Consider the following 25,075-nt stretch of genomic DNA (forward strand, 5'->3'; position numbering starts at 1 on the left):
GGGGGACATGGGATCAGGAGAAATAGAGTCTGTGTGGATAGAACTGAGAAACAGTAAGGGCAAAAAGACCCTAATGGGTGTTGTCTACAGGCCCCCAAACAGTAGCATGGATATTTGGTGCAAGTTGAATAGGGAGTTAACATTGGCATGTGGCAAAGGTAATGTCGCAGTAGTTAGGGGGGATTTCAACATGCAGGTGAACTGGGAGAATCAGGTTGGTGCTGGACCCCAGGATAGGGAATTTGTAGAGTGCCTACGGGATGCATTCTTGGAACAGCTTGTACGAGAGCCAACCAGGGACAAAGCTATTCTGGATTTAGTGTTGTGCAATGAATAGGATTTGATAAGCAATCTTGAAGCAAAGGAGCCATTAGGAGGTAGTGACCATAATATGATAAGTTTTTATCTGCAATTTGAGAAGGATAAGGGCAGATCGGAGGTGTCAGTGTTGCAGTTGAACAAAGGACACTATGGAGCCATGAGGGAGGAGCTGGCCAACGTTTAATGGACGGATATCCTAGCAGAAAAGACAGTGGAACAGCAATGTCAGGTATTCTTGGGAATAATGCACAAGGTGCAAAATCATTTCATCCCCCGGAGAAGGAAGGATTCAAAGGGGGGAAAGGGGCCACAGTGGTTGACAAAGGATGTCAGAGATTGCATAGCATTTAAAAAAAAAGAAGTATGACAGAGCTAAGGTGAGTGGGAAGACAGATGATTGGGAAATTTTTAAGGAACAACAGAACTTAACTAAAAAGGCAATACGGGGAGAAAAAATGAGGTACGAACACAAGCTAGCCAGGAATATAAAGGAGGATAGCAAAAGCTTTTTTAGGTATGTGAAGAGAAAGAAGATAGTTAAGAACAATGTTGGGCCCTTGAAGAATGAATTGGGTGAAATTGTTATGGGAAACAGAAATGGCAGAAGAATTTAATAAGTAGTTTAGATCTGTCTTCACTAGGGAAGACACAAGCAATCTCCCAGAAGTATGGATGGGCCAAGGACATAGGGTAACAGAGGAAATGAAACATTGACATTAGGAAGGAAACAGTGATGAGTAGACTGATGGGACTGAAGGCTAACAAATCCCCAGGTCCAGGTGGTCTGCATCTTAGGATACTAAAGGAGGTGGCTCTGGAAATTGCGGATGCATTGGTAATCATTTTCCAATGTTCCTTAGATTCAGGATCAGTTCCTGAGGATTGGAGAATGGCTAATGTTATCCCACTTTTTAAGAAAGGAGGGAGGGAGAAAACAGAGAACTATCGTCCTGTCAGCCTAACATCAGTAGTGGGGAAGAAGCTGGAGTCCATTATTAAAGATGAAATAGTGGCATATCTAGATAGCAGTGATAGGATTGGGCCGAGCCAGCATGGATTTACCAAGAGCAAATCATGCTTGACGAATCTATTGGAGTTTTTCGAGGATGTAACCAGGAAGTTAGACAAGGGAGATCCAGTGGATGTAGTGTACCTCGATTTTCAGAAGGCATTTGATAAGGTCCCACATAGGAGATTGGTGGGTAAAATCAGAGCTCATGGCATTGGGGGGAAGATATTGACATGGATAGAAATCTGGTTGGCAGATAGAAAGCAAAGGGTAGCAGTGAATGGGAGTTTCTCGGAATGGCAGGTGGTGACTAGTGGAGTGCCACAGGGCTCAGTATTGGGACCACAGCTGTTTACAATTTACATCAACGATTTAGATGAAGGCATTGAGAATAACATCAGCAAGGTTGCTGATGATACTAAGCTGGGTGGCAGTGTGACATGTGATGAGGATGTTAGGAGAATTCAGGGTGACTTGGATAGGCTGGGTGAGTGGGCAGATACTTGGCAGATGACGTTTAATGTGAATAAGTGTGAGGTTATCCACTTTGGGAGTAAGAACAGGAAGGCAGATTATTATCTGAACGGTGTAGATTTAGGTAAGGGAGAAAAACAAAGAGATCTAGGAGTCCCTGTTCATCAGTCACTGAAGGTGAATGAGCAAGAACAGCAGGCAGTAAAGAAGGCTAATGAAATGTTGGCCTTTATTACAAAGGGAATTGAGTACAAGAGCAAGGAAATCCTTTTGCATTTGTGCAGGGCCCTGGTGAGACCACACCTGGAGTATTGTGTACAGTTTTGGTCTCCAGGGTTAAGGAAGGACATCCTGGCTGTAGAGGAAGTGCAGCGTAGATTCACAAGGTTAATTCCTGGGATGTCTGGACTGTCTTACGCAGAGAGGTTAGAGAGACTGGGCTTGTACATGCTGGAATTAAGGAGATTGAGAGGGGATCTGATTGCAACATATAAGATTATTAAGGGATTAGACAAGATAGAGGCAGGAAATATGTTCCAGATGCTGGGAGAGTCCAGTACCAGAGGGCATGGTTTGAGAATAAGGGGTAGATCATTTAGGTCAGAGTTAAGAAAAAACTTCTTCTCCCAGAGAGTTGTGGGGGTGTGGAATGCACTGCCTCAGAAAGCAGTGGAGGCCAATTCTCTGGATGCTTTCAAGAAGGAACTAGATAGGTATCTTATGGATAGGGGAATCAAGGGATATGGGGACAAGGCAGGAACCGGGTATTGATAGTAGATGATCAGCCATGATCTCAGAATGGCGGTGCAGGCTTGAAGGGCCAAATGGTCTACTTCTGCACCTATTGTCTATTGTCTATAATTGTAGGCCATATCTTGGGTAATGATGAGTCTGAGTGCAGAGAGGAAATTAAGAAGCTGGTGGCATGGTGCAAAGACAATAACCTATCCCTCAATGTCAGCAAGGAATTGGTTGTTGACTTCAGAAGGAGTAGCGGACCGCACAACCCCATCTACATTGGTGGTGCACAGGTGGAACAGGTCAAAAGCTTTAAGTTCCTCGGGGTTAATATCACAAATGACCCGACTTGGTCTAACCAAGCAGAGTCCACTGCCAAGAAGGCCCACCAGCACCTTTGCTTCCTGAGAAAGCTGAAAAAATTTGGCCTATTCCCTAAAACCCTCACTAATTTTTATAGATGCACCGTAGAAAGCATTCTTCTAGGGTGCATCACAACCTGGAATGAAAGTTGTCCTGTCCAAGACCGGAAGAAGCTGCAGAAGATTGTGAACCTAGCCCAGCGCATCACAGAAAAACCAATCTTTCATCCTTGGACTCACTTTACACCACACGCTGTCGGAGCAGTGCTGCCAGGATAATCAAGGACAAGACCCACCCAGCCAACACACTTTTTGTCCTTCTTCCCTTCGGGAGAAGGTTCAAGAGCATGAAGATTCATACGGCCAGATTTGGGAACAGCTTCTTTCCAACTGTGATAAGACTGCTGAACGGATCCTGACCCGGATCTGGGCCGTACCTTCCAAATATCTGGACCTGACTTGCACTACCTTACTTTCCCTTTTCTATTTTCTAATTATGATTTATAATTTAAATTTTTATTATATTTACTTTGATTTGTACTTCCGGGAGCACGAAGCGCAGAAACAAATATCACTGTGATGATTGTACGCTCTAGTATCGATTGTTTGGTGACAGTAAAGTAAAGTAAGTAAAGTAATTGTTGATTACAGTTTACCTGGTCTAGACCTCCTTTAAGCTCATTGAAATAGAACTCTATGTGCACTTTTAATTCTCTGTCATCTTCTTCCATTCCTATTGATATAAGCCACATGAAGATTTTAGAGGAAGTAGCAAAAAGCTTGGTCAAAGCTTTAAATTATCTCTCTAAGGAGAGTCGTAAAGCTAAATCTGGAGTTTCTGGAGTTAAATCTGGAGAATCTGGACCTCAGTCTTTGAAGTCTCAATTGCTCAATTGTCTCAATTGTTTTTATTAAAAACTGAGAATGCATAAAAGGCAGTTAGTGTAATAGTAAAGAGATCATTACCAAGAATTAGCAACAGCATTTTCATTATTATATCCTGGACTCTAATGTGAAAACTTAAATGCAATATACTGCATCACTCTATGTAGCAGTTTGCAATTGGGATTGTACTCTCTTTAAATAGTACTTAACCTTGCTCTAGCTCCAGTCTAGCAATCTTATATTGTTTTTAGAATGATTCATTCTCAAAAAAAGTGTGGATCTTTTTCTTCACAGACTATTCCTCTTACCACATCTTCAGTCACTCAATGTTGCCTACAACAAGATTTCTTTCATTCCCAATGATATTAGAAATCTCAGGTTAGTGATCAGTAATTTTGTACTTAACGGCACCACTTTTCCTTTCTTAGGGTTTTAATTATGTTAATAAACATTAGTTTTCATTAAGGAATCTGATTTTCAGTTACTTTAAATGCCATGGAAATTTAATTTACAATTGAGAAAAGGAATTGGACTTGAGAAATTGATAAAATTAATTTTGAAAATTTGTACCAAATGCTGGAAGGCAGTAGTAAATATGTACTAAAGAAAATCATTTTCTTCATATCTGTGAGGTAGCATTTTGGTAAGAAGAATGGTGCCACACAATGCTTACAAAAATATCGGGTAGGTGAGTTAACATTGATGATAAGAGAGAAATGCAAACAGAGTACTTGGATTTAACTTTTAGTGAAATAGAACTGAACAGAAAATAAATACTGTACATCCTGAACAGAACTGTGGTTAGACCACACTTGGAGGATTGTCCTCAGTCCTGGTCCTTATGTTAAAAAACAATGTAGAAATGTTGATTATAGTTCAAACAAAACAATTTTTAAAAGTGGAATCAACACTGAAATGTTATGCCTGTTGGGAAAGGGAGAGAAACTGCAGCTTTATGCTAGAAACTATCAAAATTATATTAAGAAAATATTGAAGATCACAACATATTACTATGCAGTGAGGTCTGGGTGTACTGGTTCTTGTAATTGACATTTCATTTTCATTTTTAGAATCTTTTTATTGGTATATAATCTTCTACAGCTATAAGATGATACAAAACTTCAACAAATTGATATATATACAATTAATAAAGCTGAAGAAAATAAAAACTGATCGTAATATATAAAAATGAAAAAACATTTATATGTAAAGAAAAAAAAGGAAAAAAAAGAAACCCATCTAACTAAGAAAAAAACCCACTGACTACAAAAGAAAGGAAAAAAACCCATTAGGAATCAACCCCTGGAGCAATACATCTTACCATCATCTGTGTATATATATATAAAGAAAAAGAATCATGAACTCCCAGTTCATATATATATATGTATATAAAATAAGATTGGAAGGAAACCATACAAAATAATTCAAATTAAATGATAATATTTGGCAAAAGAGCACTATCTTCTCTCAAAATCGAATCGGGGATCAAAAGTTCTACTAATTTTTTCCAAACTGAGACATAACATTATTTGAGAAAACCATTCAATTAATGTAGAGACAGAGGTACCTTTCCATTTTAATAAAATAGCCCTTCTTGCCAATAGTGTAACAAATGCAATTACATGTTGATCTGAAGATGAAATACCCTGAATATGATGCGGAACTATTCCAAATAGAACAGTCAATCTGTTAGGTTGTAAATTAATTTTCAGAGCTTTAGAAATAGTAGAAAATAAAGATCTCCAAAACAGTTTTAATAAAGAACAAGACCAGAACATATGTGACAAAGTAGCTACTTCAGTTTTACACCTATCACAGTGGTTATCTATACTAGGAAATATTTTAGATAGTCTCTCCTTTGTTAAATAATAATGGTGAACAATTTTAAACTGAATTAAACAGTGATTGGCACATATAGAAGAAGAATTTACGTTTTTCAAAACTCACAACCAATCTTCATTAACAAAGGTCATATTAAGTTCTCTCTCCCAATCTTGTTTAATTTTTAGTGAGAGGTTCTCTTTTCGTAGCAAAAGTAAATTATAAATTCTGCTAATAGAACCTCTCACTAAGGGATTTAACTTCAAAATGGTATCCAACAAATCAGATTCTTGCAAATATGGAAACTTAGATAAATATTGTTGTAAAAAGTGTCTAACCTGGAGATATTGCAGAAACTGTGTATGAGCAAGAGAATATTTGTTAACTCTTCAAAAGGCATCAATCGACCATCACAGAAAAAATCTGTAAAAGAACAGATCCCTTTATTTCTCATTAGGAGAAAAATGGGATCGGTTATTGAAGGTTTAAATAAAAAGTTTTGATATAAAAAACTAGACAATTTAAATTGTTTAAAATTAAAAATATTGTGAAACTGAAACCAAATTCATAAGGACTGTTTAATAACAGGGTAAAGATTTAAATTTGGAATTTTAGAGAGTTGTAGAGGTAATGGAGCTCCTAATACTGAAGTTAAATGAAATTGTTTAACAGCTTTTAGTTCCAAATTAACCCATAGTGGTTTTTGGCTCTTGTTGAGCCAATATAGTCAAAAACATAATTGTCTGGTATTAACAGCCCAATAATACAGTCTTAAATTAGGAAGTGCAAGTCCACCATCTTTTTTAAATTTTTGTAAATGATACTTATTAATTCTTGGTCTTTTATTGTTCCAAATAAAGGAAGAAATAAGAGTCAGTTTGATCAAAAAAAAAATTTAGTTTAAAAAGATAGGTATATTTTGGAAAATATATAAAAATCTAGTAAAATCATCAATTTCGCAGCATGGATACGGCCTATTAAAGAGAGAGTGTGGATTCCATCTAGAAAATAATTGTTCCATGGAGTCTATTAAAGGAACTATATTAGCTTTATAAAGATCTTTATATTTTTTAGTAATTATAATACCTAAATATTTAAAAGAGAGAGTACAGAGAAGATTTACTAGAATGTTACCTGGATTTCAGCACCTAAGTTACAGGGAAAGGTTGAACAAGTTAGGTCTTTATTTTTTGGAGTGTAGAAGGTTGAGGGCGGACCTGATAGAGGTATTTAAAATTATGAGGGGGATAGATAGAGTTGACATGGGTAGGCTTTTTCCATTGAGAGTAGGGGAGATTCAAACAAGAGGACATGAGTTGAGAGTTAGGAGGCAAAAGTTTAAGGGTAACACAAGGGGGAATTTCTTTACTCAGAGAGTGGTAGCTGTGTGGAATGAGCTTCCAGTAGAAGCGGTAGAGGCAGGTTTGATATTGTCATTTAAAGTAAAATTGGATAGGTATATGGACAAGTTATGTGCTGAGTGCGGGCCAGTGGGACTAGGTGAGAGTAAGCTTTTGGCACGGACTAGAAGAGCTTATTTCCATCCTGTAATTGTTATATGGTTATAAAAATATTAACAATTCTAAAAGGATTATCATTATATATAAAAACAGGGGCATTTAATGAGAACAATTCACTTTTATTCAAGTTATGTTTATATCCTGAAAATTTACCAAAGTTTTTTAGTGTTTCCAAAAGCTTAGGAATTGATTCCTCAGGATTTGAAATAAACACCAAAAGGTCATCTGCATAAAGAGAAATCTTATGCATGGTTCCATTCATAGAGATACCATGAATATTTTTGGCGTCATGTAGTGTTATAGCCAAAGGCTCCAATACAAGATTAAATAATAAAGGGCTTAATGGACATCCCTGTCTAGTACCACGAGAAAGTGAAAAAAAGAGGACCTGAAATTATTAGTAACAACTGTGGCAATAGGATTCTTATAAATAATTTGAATCCATCTATTAAAATTATCACCAAAAACCAAATTTTTCTAATACTTTTAACAAATATGGCCACTCAACTCTATCAAATGCCTTTTCTGCGTGGAGAGAGATAACACATTGAGGTTGCTTAGATATTGGTGAATATATAATATTCATCAATCTCCGAACATTAGAGAAAGCATAACAGCCTTTAATAAAGCCTGTTTGATCCATAGAGATGATTTTAGTTAAAATATTTTCCAAGCGGTTAGCCATTATCTTAGAGAGAATTTTTGCATCCACATTTAATAGTGAAATAGGTCTATATGATAAACATTCAGTAGGATCTTTATCTTTCTTAAGGATTAAAGAAATAGATGCTTCATAAAAGGAAGAAGGTAAACTACCCTTCTCAAAGGATTCATGAAATATTTCCAAAAGATAAGGAGAAAGTAATCTTTCAAATTTTTTGTAAAATCCTACTGAATAACCATCAAGTCCAGGAGCTTTACCCGATTGCATTAATAAAATAGCTTTCTGAATTTCTTGCTCAGTAATTGGAGCATCAAGCATCTGTTGATCTTCAGCAGAAATTTGAGGAAATTTAATCTTATGAAAAAAAAGCCTTCATTTTGGAGGAATCTGCAGGAAATTGAGATCTGTAAAGATCAGAACAAAAATCTTGAAAAATATTATTAATGTCTTCATGGTTACTTGCTATATCTCCATTATTCTTACGAATCTTTAAAATTTGCCTTTTAGTTCTAGCTGCTCTTAATTGGGAAACTAAGAGCTTATTATTTTTATCCCCGAAAATATAAAATTGACTTTTCAATTTAAGCAAATATCCTTCAATAGGATACGTTAATAATAAATTATATTGTGATTGTAATTCTACTCTTCTTTTAAATGAAACAACATTTGGAGAGATTTCATTAATGTTATCTAATTCTTTAATTTGTTTAGAGATTTTATCTCGTTCTATTCTTGCCTGTTTCTTCATTTTAGCTATATACGAAATAATCTGACCATGTAAGTAGGCTTTTAATGTATCCCAAATTACTAACTTTGAGATGTTTCCTGTATTATTAAAGAGAGAAAACTCTTTTATCTGAGTTTCATTAAACTCAACAAATTCTGAACTTTGTAACAAGTGTTCTGGAAAACGCTAAAATGTAGAAGCGACATCTTTCAGTTCAAATATTAGATTTAAAGGAGCATGATCAGAGATAGCAATTGAATCATACTCACATTTCTGAACATTAAATAGAAGTCGAAGGTCAACTATAAAATAGTCGATTCTCAAATATATGTTATGAACATGTGAGAAAAAAGAGTATTCTCTAAGAGTATGGAGGATTCATATGCCTCCATACTTCAATTAGACTATAATCAATTAAAAAGGAATTAACAAGTGATGCAGAACGATTAGGGAGTTGATATTTGGGTGATGACTTATCCATTAAAGGATTTAAACAAGTATTAAAATCACCACCCATTAATAACATATATTCATTTAAATCAGGTAACAGAGCAAAAACAGCTTTAAAAAATAGGGATCATCTACATTTGGTCCATAAATATTAATCAAAACCATTTTCCTATTATAAATTAATCTTTTAACAATCAATAATCTGCCATTAATATCGGCTATAATGTCCTCCTGATTAAAAGGGATATCGGAATCACTAAAAATTAAACACCTCTAATTTTACTCTGAGAGTTTACATGAAACTGAGGACCCTTCCAAGATTCAAAAAACTGCTTCTTATCACATAACCTGATATGCGTCTCTTGAGTAAAGATTATATCAGGTTGGAATCGGTTAATAATTTTAAATGTTTTCTTATGCTTAATAGGATGATTCCAAGTAATTGACATTTCAAGAATTGGGAATGGAGAGAGAGATAGAGATAGAGAGAATAGTACATTATATTGTATATCTAATATTAATTGAAATTGAGGTTATATGTTACATTATTATTAAATATATAGAGCATTTATTGTTTTAATTTTGACATTATCCAGAGAACTTCAATTTCTAAACATTGAAGGAAATGAACTAAGATCACTGCCATGTGGCCTTCTTGAACTCCCACTGAAGCATATACGCGTGTATAATAATTACATGCATCCTTTATTTTGGGAAGAAAATATACAGAACCAGCCACAGCACCTGACTGATATAGCTGCTCTCTCTTTAACCAAGAACAACTTGCATCAGCACTACTTTAATATACCCGAGGAGGTACAACATATACTGAACAAGTAAGTGTTTCACTGTTCAATAGACTAAGATAATGAGCTGGGTTCTCTTGCCAATTACACTTCAGGCTAAATTTTCTACAAAAATGTTTAATGTTTTTATGGGGCAATGATATCTGTTAGAATTCTGGCTTCTCCAGTTATTTTTACGTGCCCATTATGTAAATAGGTCAATTTCCATAGCCAATTCTACATCCAGTTCACAAACAAAAGTTGAAGATAGAGTAGCCTGGGTCTGCATTTTCTTGATAAAATGTGTAACCAGAAAGGACAGTGACATTAATAGTGTGTGAATCAGTCAGGATTCAGATTCAGTTTATTGTCATTTATAAACCACAAATACAATGCAGTTAAAAAATGAGACAACGTTCTCCAGAATGATATCACGAAAAAGCACAAAACAGACCACACAAGAAAAACCACGTAATGTTTGGTAATCCCCAATCCAGAGTCTGGAGAGGCTGCTGAGTATCGATATCGCGCTGTTCTTTCCACATTCCAGACTAAACACCTCCAATACAAAAAGAATATGATCACTTGTCCTGCCTGTGTCCTCCATCGCCTTATTCTGGAACTTGTCGTTGACCAAAAATTCAACTTAATAAGTTCTTACGGACCAGAGGGGTAGATCAGAAGCAAATAATTCACCCCCTGAGTCCTGATACTCCGAAATTTTCCACTGTCTGAGAGGTGCAAAGGAGGAATGTGATGGAAACATCACCACATTCTTGGATGTCTTTAGCTCTAACAACATTCAAGAAACATGAGCAGGTATATAAGGACATCATCAAGTCAGATATTTACCTTGCATGGAAACATTCACTGCTCCTTCATCATCACCTGGTTTATCAATGCTGTTGAGAAGAGAGAGCATTCGCTTCAAGGATTGCAGTTAAGTTCAAGCACCACCTTCTTGAGGACAGTTAGGGATGATTAATAAATGTTGACCTTGACAGCAACTTCCAATCTCAAAGATTTGGGAAAAGTATTGGAATTTATTATTAAAGAAGTGACAATAGGGTGCTTTAAAATCATAAGGTTACGCTCAGTGAAAATGATTTTGAATAGCTGGCTCATTAAGGGAAACTGTTGCCAAATAAGCCTAAAACAAGAGTAGGTTAGAAGGTTAAGTTTACAGGAGCGGCAAAACGTTCAATGCTGGTTACCCCTATCTATGTAAAATCTATTATTAATGTACAGTATATACTAATAGCAAATCCTTTATCCTTTCCCTTCATCGGCCATTTAGACAAAGGTGGGTGGGAGAATAAACTTTGAGGAGGATGTAAGCAGTCCATTGAGGGATATAAAGAGGTGGGCAAGAAGGTGGAAGGTAAGCAGAATGTGGAGAAATTTGAATGTTTTAATAGTAAAAGCTGAAAACATTTTTTTAACTGTGAGAAACAATTAGTTGTTAATTTTCAAGGAATTTTGCTTTTTTCATTTAAAGTTCAAAGATAAAAATGATTAGTATGGCAATTACAACATGTAACGACAGCAAGGACTTACAAAAGCAAGGATGTTATGCTGCATATGAGCACAGGTTTAGGGAAGGCACATATGTAGTGCTTCGGTGCATTCACTTAAAAAAGGAAGCAATAGATGCTGACAAAATTGATTTTTAGGATGAGAGAATTGTCCTAACAACAGCAAGGTTGGAAATATTTGCCAGTCTTTTATGTGTATCTTTGGGTAATTTTCAATGTATAATGCAAGAGAATTTCTCTATGTGCAAGCCCTGTGACTGATTCATTGAGGTAGCAATTGCCTTGACCAGGAATTGTACTCTTTCGATTTAACTGCACATCATCCCTATGTGAGAGTTCCAGTGCACAAATCAACAATGATGGAGGAATGGTTTGCAGTATTCCTGGCTTCCCATTGTCCTATCCTGGTAACATGAGTCAGGTTATCTCTAGTTTGAATTGTTAAGTTTTGAGGAAGTCTCAGCATTTTAAGCTATTGATCATCCTTATTTTAAGTTCGTTCCAGTTCAAGTTGCTTTTATTGTCATTTCAACCATAAACTGCTAGTACAGTACACAGTAAAAACGAAACAATGTTCCTCCAGGACCCTGGTGCTACATGAAACAACACAAAACTACACTTGACTATGTGAGACAGCAGAAGGCTACACTAGACTATGTAAAACAACATAAAAACTGCACTAGACTACAGACGTGCACAGGACCACATAAAGTGCACAAAACAGTGCAGGGCAGTACAATAATAAACAAGACAATAGGCACAGTAGCGGACAAATTACAATGTCAGTCTAGACTCTGAGTATTGAGGAGTCTGATGGCTTGGGGGGAAGAAACTGTTGCACAGTCTGGTCGTGAGAGCCTGAATGCTTCAGTTCCTTTGGCAGGAGGGAGAAGAGTTTGTGTGAGGGGTGCATGGGGTCCTTCACAATGCTGTTAGCTTTGCTAGATTGTAGATTTCTAGTTTGTAGTGTCCCTACCCCTTTCTGAAGTTTTTCATTCAACAACTTCTCTCCACAGTATGCAGTTGTTTCCCACATTGTTTCCTTTATCAAGGGTTCTTAAAGCAGTCTCTGGATCTAAACGATTGTGGTATTTAGTAAAATATTGTTTACTTTGATGCACTATTTGAAGTATTGTGTACAGTTCTGGTCACCGAATTATGGGAAAGATGTTAGCAAAATAGAGAGAGTACAGAGGAGATTTACTGGAATGTTACCTGTGTTTCAGCACCTTTATTCTTTATTCTTTGAAGCGTAGAAGGTTGAGGGGGGACTTGATAGAAGTATTTAAAATTATGAGGGGGATAGATAGAGTTGACATAGATAAGCTTTTTCCATTGAGAGTAGGGGAGATTCAAACAAGAGGACATGAGTTGAGAGTTAGGGGGCAAAAGTTTAAGGGTAACACAAGGGGGAATTTCTTTACTCAGAGAGTGGTAGCTGTGTGGAACGAGCTTCTGGTAGAAGTGGTAGAGGTAGGTTCAATTTTGTCATTAAAAAAAAATTGGATAGGTATATGGGCAGGAAAGGAATGGAGGGTTATGGGCTGAGTGCAGGTAGGTGGGACTAGGTGAGATTAAGCGTTCGGCACAGACTAGAAGGGCTGAGATGGCCTGTTTCTGTGCTGTAATTGTTATATGGTTATACATCACATTCTTAAAGAACACAAAATAATATTTTGCTGTCCGAACTGTACATTGCACTTTCATAATTCTTGAAATTTTTGAAGCTTTAATTAATAATTATAATTTACAAGTAAAGTATTTGTCTAATTTCTGTTCAAAATTGCTCCAGTATTCTGTCCATCTTTTCAATTCTTTAGCTGACTAATAAAAATGTGAAAAAAAGAAATAATAATCAGTGGAATAAATATAAATTTAATATATTACACCTATTGCATGCTTTGTTCAGCTCCAGAGTTATTTACCCAGTTCTTAGGCATAAATAATGGCTGTATTTTAAAAGTGTTTTGAAACATTTTGCCAATTGAGAGGAAGGGAGACAACTGAAAAAAGATCTATTGTTCATGACAGTCACATACAAAGTGAAAGTAGATCTCACCCCTTTGTAGAAATATTGAAATCTAATTTTATTTTTCATTTTAATGTGTGAAATAGTGCTTCAGTTTGCGACTGCTGCAAAGGACCTCTGTTTGGTTCAGGACTTCGTCTGATCCGACCATATAAGATGACTTTTAATACTGAAAACCTTCCATATCAATTTTGTGCCTGCTCACCATCTTGTTATAAATTATTCAAGTCTAAGACTCACTGAACATATCTATGGTCTTGTAACTTCAAGTTAGAAAAGCAAAGTTATTGAGTACCACGTGTTTGTTCTACATCATGTTTCATATAATGTGTCTGACTTTATGGAAAAATAATTCTGGTGAGCACATATTTAAATTAATGAAAATATTGTTTAGTGCTGTGCTTTTTAAATAATTTCTTGTGCAGATTTGTTGCTAAATTCAATACATTAATTAACAGTGGCATGCCCTTTCATTGTTGAGCTTAAGTGATTACAATGATGTGAATTGACAACTTCTTACATAGGTTTTTAAGGAAGGGTAGATTTTAAGTGTGACAATAAATAATCTTGACCATAGATACAAAAATACTTAACTTGCTCCTTTAACCTGATGGTCTTCAAAACATTTGCATGGCTGTTTAAATCAACTGCCCATTTAGCTATTTCTCTTTAAGACGATAAAGAGAAGCTCCTTCTATAAAAACTAATTTAGTCTAATCCTTAGCACGTAATCCCATGGATTGAATATTGGTTTAGCGATAGAAAACAAATGATTAGTTACTAAGACAAGGTAAAATTCTGGTTCTGAGGTTTTGACTGGTGGAATTGTGTAAAAGTTGGTTTTCACTCCCCAGTTACTCATAATTATTATAAATGTAACCTTATCTTTCCCTATAACGCCATTATGAGAACAGAATTTGGAAGTGAGTTAATCTTAGAACAACAGCCTTTCCCACCTCAATGGAGGAGCTTTCCCAGTGACCCTTCTCCCTTTCTCTTTCTTTATTGCTTTTTCAATTTTTCCCTTCAAATATTTATACTATTCTGCTTTGAAAGTAGTTATCAAATGTTCTTCCTATTCCCTCACCACTCATTTGCTGTTTAAACCTCAATATTTACATCAGTTCTGGTTCTCTTGCCCAGCATCTTGAATGTGCCTTAAGCTATTGGAAAGTGTCTGTTATTTACTTTATCAACCATCTTCTAAACTTTTTCTTTAATGTGAAAAACCCCAGTTTCTTAATTGTCTCCATAACTGGCCCTTCATTCTTGCTTCTCTTCCACCTTCCTCTATATCCACTCCAAGAATATGACATCTTTCCTTGAGAGCACAGTGAAAACAAGAGTAGAAATAAGCCTCCAGTCCCCTTAACCCTGTCTTTCCATTCAATACGATCATAGCTGAACTACTCTGGCTTCAACTCCACCCTGATCTTCTAAGGAATTACCTACCTCCACAACTGCAGTGATTCATCACTGTCTCCAAAGGTGTGGCCTACATAATGAAACAATGAAGAGCCAGACAGAATTTTGGTAATATTTTCTATAATTTGTTTCTATCTTTCATCTATTGGTGTACCTTTATAACCTGTTGCTCATTTCCACACAATTTGTTGTGTCCCCTAACAATGTAATTTGTGCACTTCCTTATAGAACTCTCAGTTCCTTGATTCAAATCATTAATTAATGTCAGTGATACAATTCTGAAGCCCCAGAACAGATTCTGTGTCATCACCATGTATCTCATCCTAACAGTTAATATCCTTATCCTACCATGTTTCCTGTTAAATTAAGCCATGTCATAGAGTTCACTCCATTTCAATAAAAGCAGTTCTGTTAATGATTTCTTCTGTTGAGCTTCATTAGGTGCCTCCTAAAGATCCAAGGAGATGATATTATCTCTAATCTATAGACACTTAGTGAGTAATCTCTCCAATAAAAGTTCAGTCTGAATGGTTGAACATGACCCATAAGTCCCTGATGATTTTCGTCTATCTATTGCTCAAATGAAAAGTTGTCCTGTTGCTGAATCTGCTAATTCCCCACAAATGATGTTCAGGCATATACTTTCCTTCTTCCACTCTCCCATTCCATTGCAAATAGAAGTTACAATCCAGCAATACTAGACAGGCAGTTGGCATCCGTCTGTCTTGAAGGACAATGGGTGGTGATTATCATCATCACATGCCTGGGCAGAAGGTATAGAGATCCTGAGATGCCCAGTCCTCAAGATCCCCCTCTTGGCCTCACCAGTGGACATATGTTTGGCACCAACTCGGCTGCAGGAGCTGTTGGAAGGACGTTCAGTGATGTCCAGCTGCCTTAAGGGCTCCACTGCGAATTTGCTGTCTGGGTTTATTCCCATAACCTTCGTCTTTCCTGAAGCTGCCCACAAGGCAGTGGTGCTATATGCCCATAAACTGGGCAGATAATCTCTTCAAAAACACAGAGTCTAGTCACAAAACTTTGACATTCAGTTGCAGTTCCATCACTGTATCCCCCATCACCATTGACTAGAAACTCAACTGTACCACCTGCATAGATACTGGAATTAGTGTGTTATTATATTGGTTGGTTCAAACTTTATAACTGCAAAACAGTCACAACTCCAAGCTTTGAGATTAAAAATAATGAAGAAAGGGTTTGAATAATAAAAAAGAAACTAAACTACAGGTGCATTAGGTGTAGACATCATAAATTATACATTCTGCCATCTAATGGCAGTTAATAACATTTCTGCATATTCTTAGCAGTAAGTGTACAATTTTGCAAATTATTTCAAAATAAATCAGTTCTAGAAGTCCTTTGCAGTACACTATGAGTGCTTAATTTTGTTTCTAAAATGATGAACCAAAGTGTGAGGAGTTGCAGTTTGGGAGAACTAGTGTAGGACTTACACTAGTGGGGAGTGTGGTAGAACAGAGAGATCTGGAATTCAGATCCATAACTCATTGAAAGTGGTGTCGTAGGTAGGTAGGGCCATAAACATTGCTTTGGGCACATTGGCCTTCATTAATCAATGTACTGAGTAAAGGAGTTGGGATTTTATGTTGAAGTTGTATAAGAAATCTGAGGTGTGTATGTTTCAATGTGAGGAGTATTGTGGGGAAGACAGACAAGCTGAAGGCCTGGATTGACATGGAATTATGACATCATAACCATTACTGAAACTTGGCTACAGGAGGGGCAGGACTGGCAGCTCAATGTTCCAGGGTTCCGATGTTTCAGACGTGATAGAGGCATAGGGATGGGGAGGAGGTGGCTTTGCTAGTCAGGGAAAATATTACCGCAGTGCTTCGGCAGGACAGATTAGAGGGCTTGTCTACTGAGGCCATATGGGTGGAACTGAGAAATAGGAAAGGTATGACCACGTTAATAGGATTGTATTATAGATCAACCAATAGTCAGCGAGAATTGGAGGAGCAAATCTGCAGAGAGATAACAGACAACTGCAGGAGACAGAAAGTTGTGATTGTAGGGGATTTTAATTTTCCACACATTGATTGGGATTCCCATACCGTTAAAGGTCTAGGTGGGTTAGAGTTGGTAAAATGTGTTCAGGAAAGTTTTCTAAATCAATATATTGATGTACCAACAAGGGAGGATGCAATATTAGATCTCCTGTTAGGAAATGAGTTAGTGCGGGTGACGGAAGTGTGTGTAGGGAAACAGTTTGGTTCCAGTGATCATAACGCCATTAGTTTCAACTTGATCATGGATAAAGATAGATCTGGTCCTCAGGTTGAAGTTCTAAACTGGAAAAAGGACAAATTTGAAGAAATGAGAAAGGATCTAAAAAGTGTACAGGTTGTTCTCTGGCAAGGATGTGATTGGTAAGTGGGAGGCCTTCAAAGGAGAAATTTTGAGAGTGCAGAGTTTGTAAGTTCCTGTCAGGGTTAAAGGCAAAATGAATAAGAATAAGGAACCTTGGTTCTTGAGGGATATTAGAACTCTGATAAAGAAGAAGCGAGAGATGTATAACATGTATAGGCAACAGGGAGGAAATAAGATGCTTGAGGAGTATAAAAAGAGTAAGAAAATACTTAAGAAAGAAATCAGGAGGGCTAAAAGAAGACATGAGGTTGCTTTGGCAGTCAGGGTGAAGGATAATCCTAAGAGCTTCTACAGGTATGTTAAGAGCAAAAGGATACTAAGGGATAAAATTGGTCCTCTTGAAGATCAGAGTGGTCAGCTATGTATGGAACCAAAAGAAATGGGAGAGATATTAAATGGGTTTTTTGCATCTGTATTTACTAAGGAAACTGGAATGGAGTCTATGGAAACAAGGTAAACAAGTAGGGAGGTCATGGAACTGATACAGATTAAAGAGGAGAAGGTGCTTGCTGTCTTGAGGCAAATCAGAGTAGATAAATCCCCAGGACCCGACAGGGTATTCCCTCAGACCTTGAAGGAGACTAGTGTTGAAATTGCAGAAATATTTAAAATGTCGATATCCACGGGTCAGGTGCCGGAGGATTGGAGGATAGCTCATGTAGTTCCGTTGTTTAAAAAAGGCTCAATGGAAGATGCCAGAGAGTGGTAGTGGAGGATTGCTACTCTGAGTGGAGGCCTGTGACTAGTGGTGTGCCACAGGGATCAGTGCTGGGTCCATTGTTATTTGTCACCTATATCAATGATCTGGATGATAATGTGGCAAATTGGATCAGCAAATTTGCTGATGATACAAAGATTGGAGGTGTAGTGGACAGTGAGGAAGGTTTTCAAAGCTTGCAGACAGATTTGGACCAGTTGGAGGAATGGGCTGAAAAATGGCAGATGGAGTTTATTGCAGTCAAGTGTGAGGTATTGTACTTCAAAAGGTCAAACCAAGGTAGAACATACAAGGTAAATGGTAGGACACTGAGGAGTGCAGTAGAACAGAGGGATCTGGGAGTACAGATACATAATTCCCTAAAAGTGACGTCACAAGTAGATAGGGTTGTAAAGTGAGCTTTTGGTACATTGGCCTTTATAAATCTAAGTATTGAGTGTAAGAGTTGGAATGTAATGGTGAGGTTGTATAAGACATTGGTGAGACCAAATTTGGAGTATTATGTGCAGTTTTGGTCACCTAATTACAGGAAGGATATTAATAAGGTTGAAAGAGTGCAGAGAAGGTTTACAAGGATGCTGGGACTTGAGAAACTGAGTTACAGAGAAAGGTTGAATAGGTTAGGACTTTATTCCCTGAAGCGTAGGAGAATGAGGGGTGATTTGATACAGGGGTATAAAATTATGATGGGTATAGATAAAGTGAATGCAAGCAGGCATTTTCCACTGAGGCTAGGGGAGGAAAAAAACCAGAGGTCATGGGTTAAGGGTGAAGGGGGAAAGGTATAAAGGAAACATTGGGGGGGCTTCTTCACCCAGAGTGTGGTGGGAGTGTGGAATGAGCTGTCAGATGAAGTGGTGAATGTGGGCTCACTTTTAACATTTAAGAAAAACGTGGACAGGTATATGGATGAGAGGTGTATGGAGGGATATGGTCCAGGTGTAGGTCATGGGTCTAGACAGAAAAATGGTTCGGCACAGTCAAGAAGGGCCAAAAGGCCTGTTTCTGTGCTGCATTGTTCTGTGGTTCTAAGAAATTAGAGAGGCCTAATTTATAGAGTGTTATGTGGAGTTCTGGTCACCTACCTTCAGGAAAGTGTGCTGTAGTTCTCTATGACTCTCAAGCAAAATTAAATAAATGGAAGTGGTAGATAGCCTGCTGGTCATATTATTAAGATCCATGTTTTTGTTGATATAAAAACTAAAAACAAATATTGATCATGTTCCTTGGTGCCAAATAAAGAATTTTTATTATATAGTAGTATAATTGAAAAGAAGACTGAAAATAATTTTGAAGCATTTTTCAGATTTGTTCCATAAAACTTAAATGTGAAGTTTGCTCAGAGAGATATAGGAATCATTAAAAGAAGAGTTTGAAAATAAAGGACTGTTTTCCAGAAAGAATTACGCAGCTGTGCTAACTATCCGGTTATATTAGACATGAGAAATACATTTTCCAAGTATAAGTCAAAAAATACTTGATTTAGTCTTTGGTCCCTGATTATTATTGGAGTGAGATATGATAATTCTACATTGATATGTTACACCCAGTGAGTCTGAGATTTGCACTTCCAGCATTATATTCTGTTCCTTTGCAGAACAGTTGTAAAAATGTTGCACTGTAATGCAGAGGAGAAACAAAAGATTCTGCACATGCTGGAAATCTTGAGCAAGACCTGCAAAATGCTGGAGGAGCTCAGCAGGTCAGGCAGTATCTATGGAAGGAAATGAACAGTTAACTTTTCAGCTTGAGATCTTGCATCAGGACAGGAAAGCAAAGACACCTGAAAAAGAAGGGAAGGATTACAAACTTACAGGTGATAGGTGAGGGGGAAGGTCAGTGGGTAGGTGATGGGGGATAATAAGGAATGATGTGAGAAGCTATGTTATGAAAAGTGGAGGAATTAAGTGGTTGAAGAAGGTGGAATCTTATTGAGAGGACAGTGGACTCTGGAATAAAGGGAAGGAAGGGGAGAACCAGAGGGTGATAGGCAGCTCATGAGAGTGGAAGAGGAGAAGAAAAGGGGTGAGAGGGCCACCAAAATGAGAGAATACTGTCAGCTTGGAGACTGCCAAGATGAAATATGAGATATTGGCCCTCCAACCTGCATCGGAACTCATCGGGGCAATAGAGGAGGCCATAGACAGACATTTCTGAGAGGAAAAGGAAAGTGAAATTGAAATGGATGGCCACTGGGAGATCCTGGCTGTTGTGGTGGATAGACTGAGGGTGCTAAACAATGTGCTGCCACCCCCCAATCTGTGTAGGCTCCCACTGATGCAGGGGAGGCCACATTGTGAGCACCAGATACAATAAGTGACACTGACAGATTCACTGGTGAAGTGCCATCTCACCTGGAGGGACTGTCTGGAGCTATGAATGGTGATGAGGGAGGTGGTGTAGAGGCAGGTATAACAGTGATAAGTTCCAGGAGAAAGATCTGTGCAGAAAGACAAGTGGACAAGGAAGTTGCAGAGAGAGTGAGCCCTGACAAAGACTGGGGGAAAAGGTGGAAGGAAAGATGTGTCTGTTGGTGGGACCCTATTGGAGATGGTGGAAGTTGCAGAGAATGATGTGCTGGACCTCCAGTGTAGTAATCTCTGGATTGCTGCTTGTGCCATGTGCCAGTATGGGTTCAAATAGAAGTCATCCAACAATGCTGGGCAGAATAGACACAGAGTCAGAAGGTGTGTCAGATATGTAGTAAATGGACACAATGAGATTGACAAAGGGGAAATAGGTGTCAGAGATGGACCGAGTAAATTTGAGTATGGGTTGGAAATTGGATGCAAAGTTGATGAATTCATTGAGCAGCAATGCAGTCATTAATTTAGTGGAGAAAGAATTGGGAAGTGTTACCAGACTATGCTTGGAACAGAGTTACATGTAGCCAATGAAAAGACAGGCAGAGATGGGATCCATACGAGTCCCCATCTTTGATTTGGAGAATGTGGGAGGAACTGAGAGAGAAAGTGTTGAGGGTAAGTACTTCTCTTATCAGATTCCTTCTTCTTCAGCCCTTTACCTCTTCTACCTGTCATCTAAATCTTCACATCATTCCTTTTCATCTCCCCGCACCCACCCACCTACCTTCTCCCTCACATTGTCTCACCTATAACCTGCCAGCTTGTATTCCCTTCCCTCCCTCCATCTTTTTATTCTGGCCTCTGCCCTCTTTATTTCATGTCCTAATGAAGGGTCCATGCCCAGAGTGTTGACTGTTTATTCATTTCCGTAGATGTTGCCTGATCTGCTAAGTTCCTCCATCATTTTGTAATGCAGGGGGTAGCACTGTGGCACTATGGCTGGTTTGGACCCTTTCCTTGTCTGATATTGATGTGGAGTTTATGTGCTCTTCCTCTGACTCTGTGGGTTTCATCCCACACCCCAAAGATGCAAAGTGCTTAGGTGGATAAGTAAGTGGGAGAACAGTAAGGGACTGTTGGGAACGCCCTGGGAGCCAGTGAAGACTTGATGGGTCGAATAGTCTTTTATATTTGTAAGAGAATGTGAGAAAATATTATTATACTGCTGATTGATGCACATTTTTCACTCTGTATCACTGACAAGACAACTGCATAGCAGTTGTTGAGAAATTGGTTTTAAAGGATCATGGTTTTGATGTCATGTATTGTAATAATGAATTGAATAAATTTTTGCAGATTTGCAACACGTTGATTTTTATTTTCTTGCATTTTTCTGGTTCTGTCCAATATCATTTCAAAAAGTTCAAAGTACATTTATTATTAAAGTATGTATAAAATATGCCACCTTGAGATTTATCTCCTTACAGGCAAGGGCTGATTGAAATATTTCACATTTTTGTGCTTGAATTCAATGAATTGAATAATAATTTTGGAATCAAAGAATCTACAACAAATTTTACCTTCTACCCTCACTATCCCTGTCATTCCCTATTTATCACTTGTGTATGTAATTTCACCTCACTGCTGCCTCATCTATTCTCTTGATTCCAGAGCTTTCTTACCTGTCAATCAGTTGATCCATGGTACTAATCTGACATGGTTTTAAGATTTCATTACCATATGTTTTACTTTGATATTGAACTGGGAATATAAAGTTAAAACACAGCTTTCTTGGTGTTTCAATATCCCAGTGCCAAGTCCTCAAATTCTCAAATAAATTGTTCATATTGATGCAGCAATTAGTTCTGAGGCCCTAAATCTGATCCTGACCTCCCTGCACCTGTGTAGGTTTCCTCCCACATTCCATAGATGTGCTGGTAAGTTAATTGGCTATTGTATAGGCAATTAGTGTAGGTAAATGGCAAAAAAAAAAGTCGAAAGGGAAGCTGTTGGCTTGTGAGTGTTACAGGTGACATGGAATTAAGACAAGAGGAGATGAGACTGATGGAATTGCTGGTACCAGCATGGTCTGGACAGTTCAATTACTTCCTTCCATGCATCATAATAGGTATGTAAAAACCAGGAGAGAAAAGTCTTTAGTATAAATTTCTGAATAATGATTAGATATATTGGTGGTAAATGTTAACAGTTCCACAGCAAATTGCTGGTGTCTACCCATCTAAGTTCCAACAAGCTCAGAATGAAAGGTGGTGGGTGCATATCTGGACATAGAAATCACTAGTGGTATCTGGGATCTAGCAAAGGACCACAGATATCCAGGAATGTTTGCAGATCTACTATGGGATCTAATTCCACTGCATTTCACTAGAGATTTTATTGGCTAAGAATAAAGTAAGTTATGAATAAGCTAAGTTGTATTAAAATTATTTGTGTTTTTTGATTAAAGTTCTAAAACCATTGACTTCATTTTTAATAGATTTTATGCTTCCTAATCTGAGAGCTTTTCTGAAGTATTCTTGCATGGTGCACTGAGCTGCAGCTCCTTGGAGACCGTTAGGAAACTAGAGTTGCAGCTGGATAATCTTCAGTTCATATGGGAAAATAAGGAGGTGATAGATAGGAGCTACAGGGGGGGTAGTTGCCCCCAAGTTGCAGGAGGCAGGTACCTAGACTGTCAGGAGAAGGAAAGGGAATTGGCAGCCAATGCAGAGTACCCCTGTTACCATTCCCCTCAAAGAAACCACAGTGACCAGACTCTGGCTCTGTGATCAGGAGGGAAGGGGTGGACAAGAGGAATGTAGAAGGGGACTCCATTATTAGAGAAGCAGAAAGCAGATTCCGTGGACATGAAAGCCACCCAGATAGTGTGTTGCCTCCCAGATGATAGGGTCAGGGATGTCTCAAATCAGGTCCACGACATTCTAAAGGGGGACGACAAACAGTCAGAAGTTGTGGTGCATATCTGTACCAACGACATAGGTAGGAAAAGGAAGGAGGTCTTGAAGGGAGAATATAGGAAGTTGAGCAGAAAGCTGAAAAGCAGGACCTTCAGGTTAGTAATGTCTGGATTGTTGCCTGTGCCACTTGCCAGTGCAGGTAAGAATAGGATGATTTGGTAGATGAATGTGTGGCTGAAAAATTGGAGCAGGGAGGCATGGTTTCAGAGTTTTGGATCATTGGGATTTTTTCTGAGGAAGGTATGACCTTTACAAAAAGGATGTACAAAAAAGAAACACTTAAACCCAGTGGGGACCAATTTCCTTGCAGGTAGGTATGCTAGAATTAGAATTAGAATTAATTTTATTTCATATTTATCTCTTAAATTATAAGTAATTTTTTCTAATGGAATACAACCATAGATTTCTTTCTTCCAAGAATCTATACTTAAATGTGTATCCGATTTCCAAGTAACTGCAATAGCTTTTTTGGCTACTGCCAGTGCAATTTTTATAAATTCTTTCTGATACTTATTTAGTTTGAGTTTCGGTTTTATCCCTTCAATATCACCTAGTAAAAATAATATTGGATTATGAGGAAGTTGTGTTCCTGTAATTTGTTCCAGTAAAAGTCTTAAATTTGTCCAAAAAGGTTGAATTTTAGAGCAAGACCATGTGTAATCATTTAAAAATGCAATAAAAAAAAGATTTAAAAAAAAGAATTAATTTTATTTCTTACACCCATCTCAGAACATGAGGGAGTAAAAGTCTTTATGTTGCATCTGCATCGCAATGTACAGCAGTAAGGAAGAGAACTGTGGCGGGATATTGCCCAAACACTAAGATTGTATACATGATTGTTTTGTATATGTATGTACAGTCAGATATGCAATCAGATCAATGTGTATCAATCAATCTGATGGTCTGGTGAAAGAAGCTGTCCCAAAGCCTGTTGGTCCTGACCTTAATGCTGCAGTACTGTTTGCCAGACAGCAGCAGCTGAGACAGTTGATGGTTGGGGTAGCTGGAGTCCCCAGTGATCCTCTGGGTCCTTTTTACACACCTGCTGCTATAAATGTCCAGAATAGAGGAATGTTCACATCCACAGGTTCGTTGGACTGTCTGCACCACTCTCTGCAGTACCCTGCGATTGAAGGCAGTACAATTCCCGCACCAGGCGGGGAGACAGCCAGTCAGGATGCCCTTGATGTTGCCCCTGTAGAAAGCTCTGAGGATCTTGGGACTCATGCCAAACTTCTTCAGCTGTCTGAGATGAAAGAATGCTGTTGTGCATTTTTCATCACACAGCCTGTATATACAGTCCAGGTGAGATCCTTGGTGATGTGCATACTGAGGAACTTGAACCTACTCACCCTCTCAACTACAGTCCCATTGATGTCAATAGGGGCTAGCTTGTCTTTTAGAACTATGGGGGAGGGTTTAAACTAATTTGGCAGGGGAATGGAAACCGGAGTGATAGGTCTGAGAATGGGGCAGTTTGTTTACAATTAGATGCAGTGCGATTGTGAGGAAGGATAGGCAGGTGATAGGGCAAAATTGCAGTCAGTGGGATGAGTTCAAGGGGACCAAAATCAAAACTGATGCTGAATACAGCAAGGAAAGAGTTATATTTGAATGCACGCAGTATACAGAATAAGGTAGGTGATCTTGTAGCACAGTTAGAGATTGGCAAGTACAGTGTGGGCATATTTGAGTTGTGGCTGAAAGAAGATCATAGTTGGAAGCTTAATATCAAAGGATACTCATTGTATCAAAGGGCCAGGTAGGTATCCAAAAGGGTTAGGGTGGCTCTGTTGGGGGAAAAAATGAAATCAAATCTTTAGAGAGAGGTGACATAGGATCAGAAGATGCAGAATCCTTGTGAGTAAAGTTCAGAAACTGCAAGGGTAAGACTCTGATGGGAGTTATTTACAGGTCTC

General features: G+C 38.0%; 1 protein-coding gene across 1 annotated transcript in view; it reads left to right on the forward strand.

Moving 5' to 3' along the window:
- LOC132393077 (leucine-rich repeat-containing protein 63) overlaps positions 1-21,544 on the forward strand; it is a 106,402-nt gene extending 84,858 nt beyond the window's left edge. Inside the window, exons 9-11 of the mRNA XM_059967854.1 lie at positions 4,084-4,167; positions 9,568-9,807; positions 13,407-21,544. Coding sequence (XP_059823837.1) covers positions 4,084-4,167; positions 9,568-9,807; positions 13,407-13,563 — 481 coding nt within the window. The 3' untranslated portion in view covers positions 13,564-21,544. The remainder of the gene's footprint in view (positions 1-4,083; positions 4,168-9,567; positions 9,808-13,406) is intronic.
- The last annotated feature ends 3,531 nt before the right edge of the window (positions 21,545-25,075 follow it).

Source organism: Hypanus sabinus, chromosome 4 (genome assembly GCF_030144855.1).
Source record: "Hypanus sabinus isolate sHypSab1 chromosome 4, sHypSab1.hap1, whole genome shotgun sequence".
Classification (NCBI taxonomy): domain Eukaryota; kingdom Metazoa; phylum Chordata; class Chondrichthyes; order Myliobatiformes; family Dasyatidae; genus Hypanus; species Hypanus sabinus.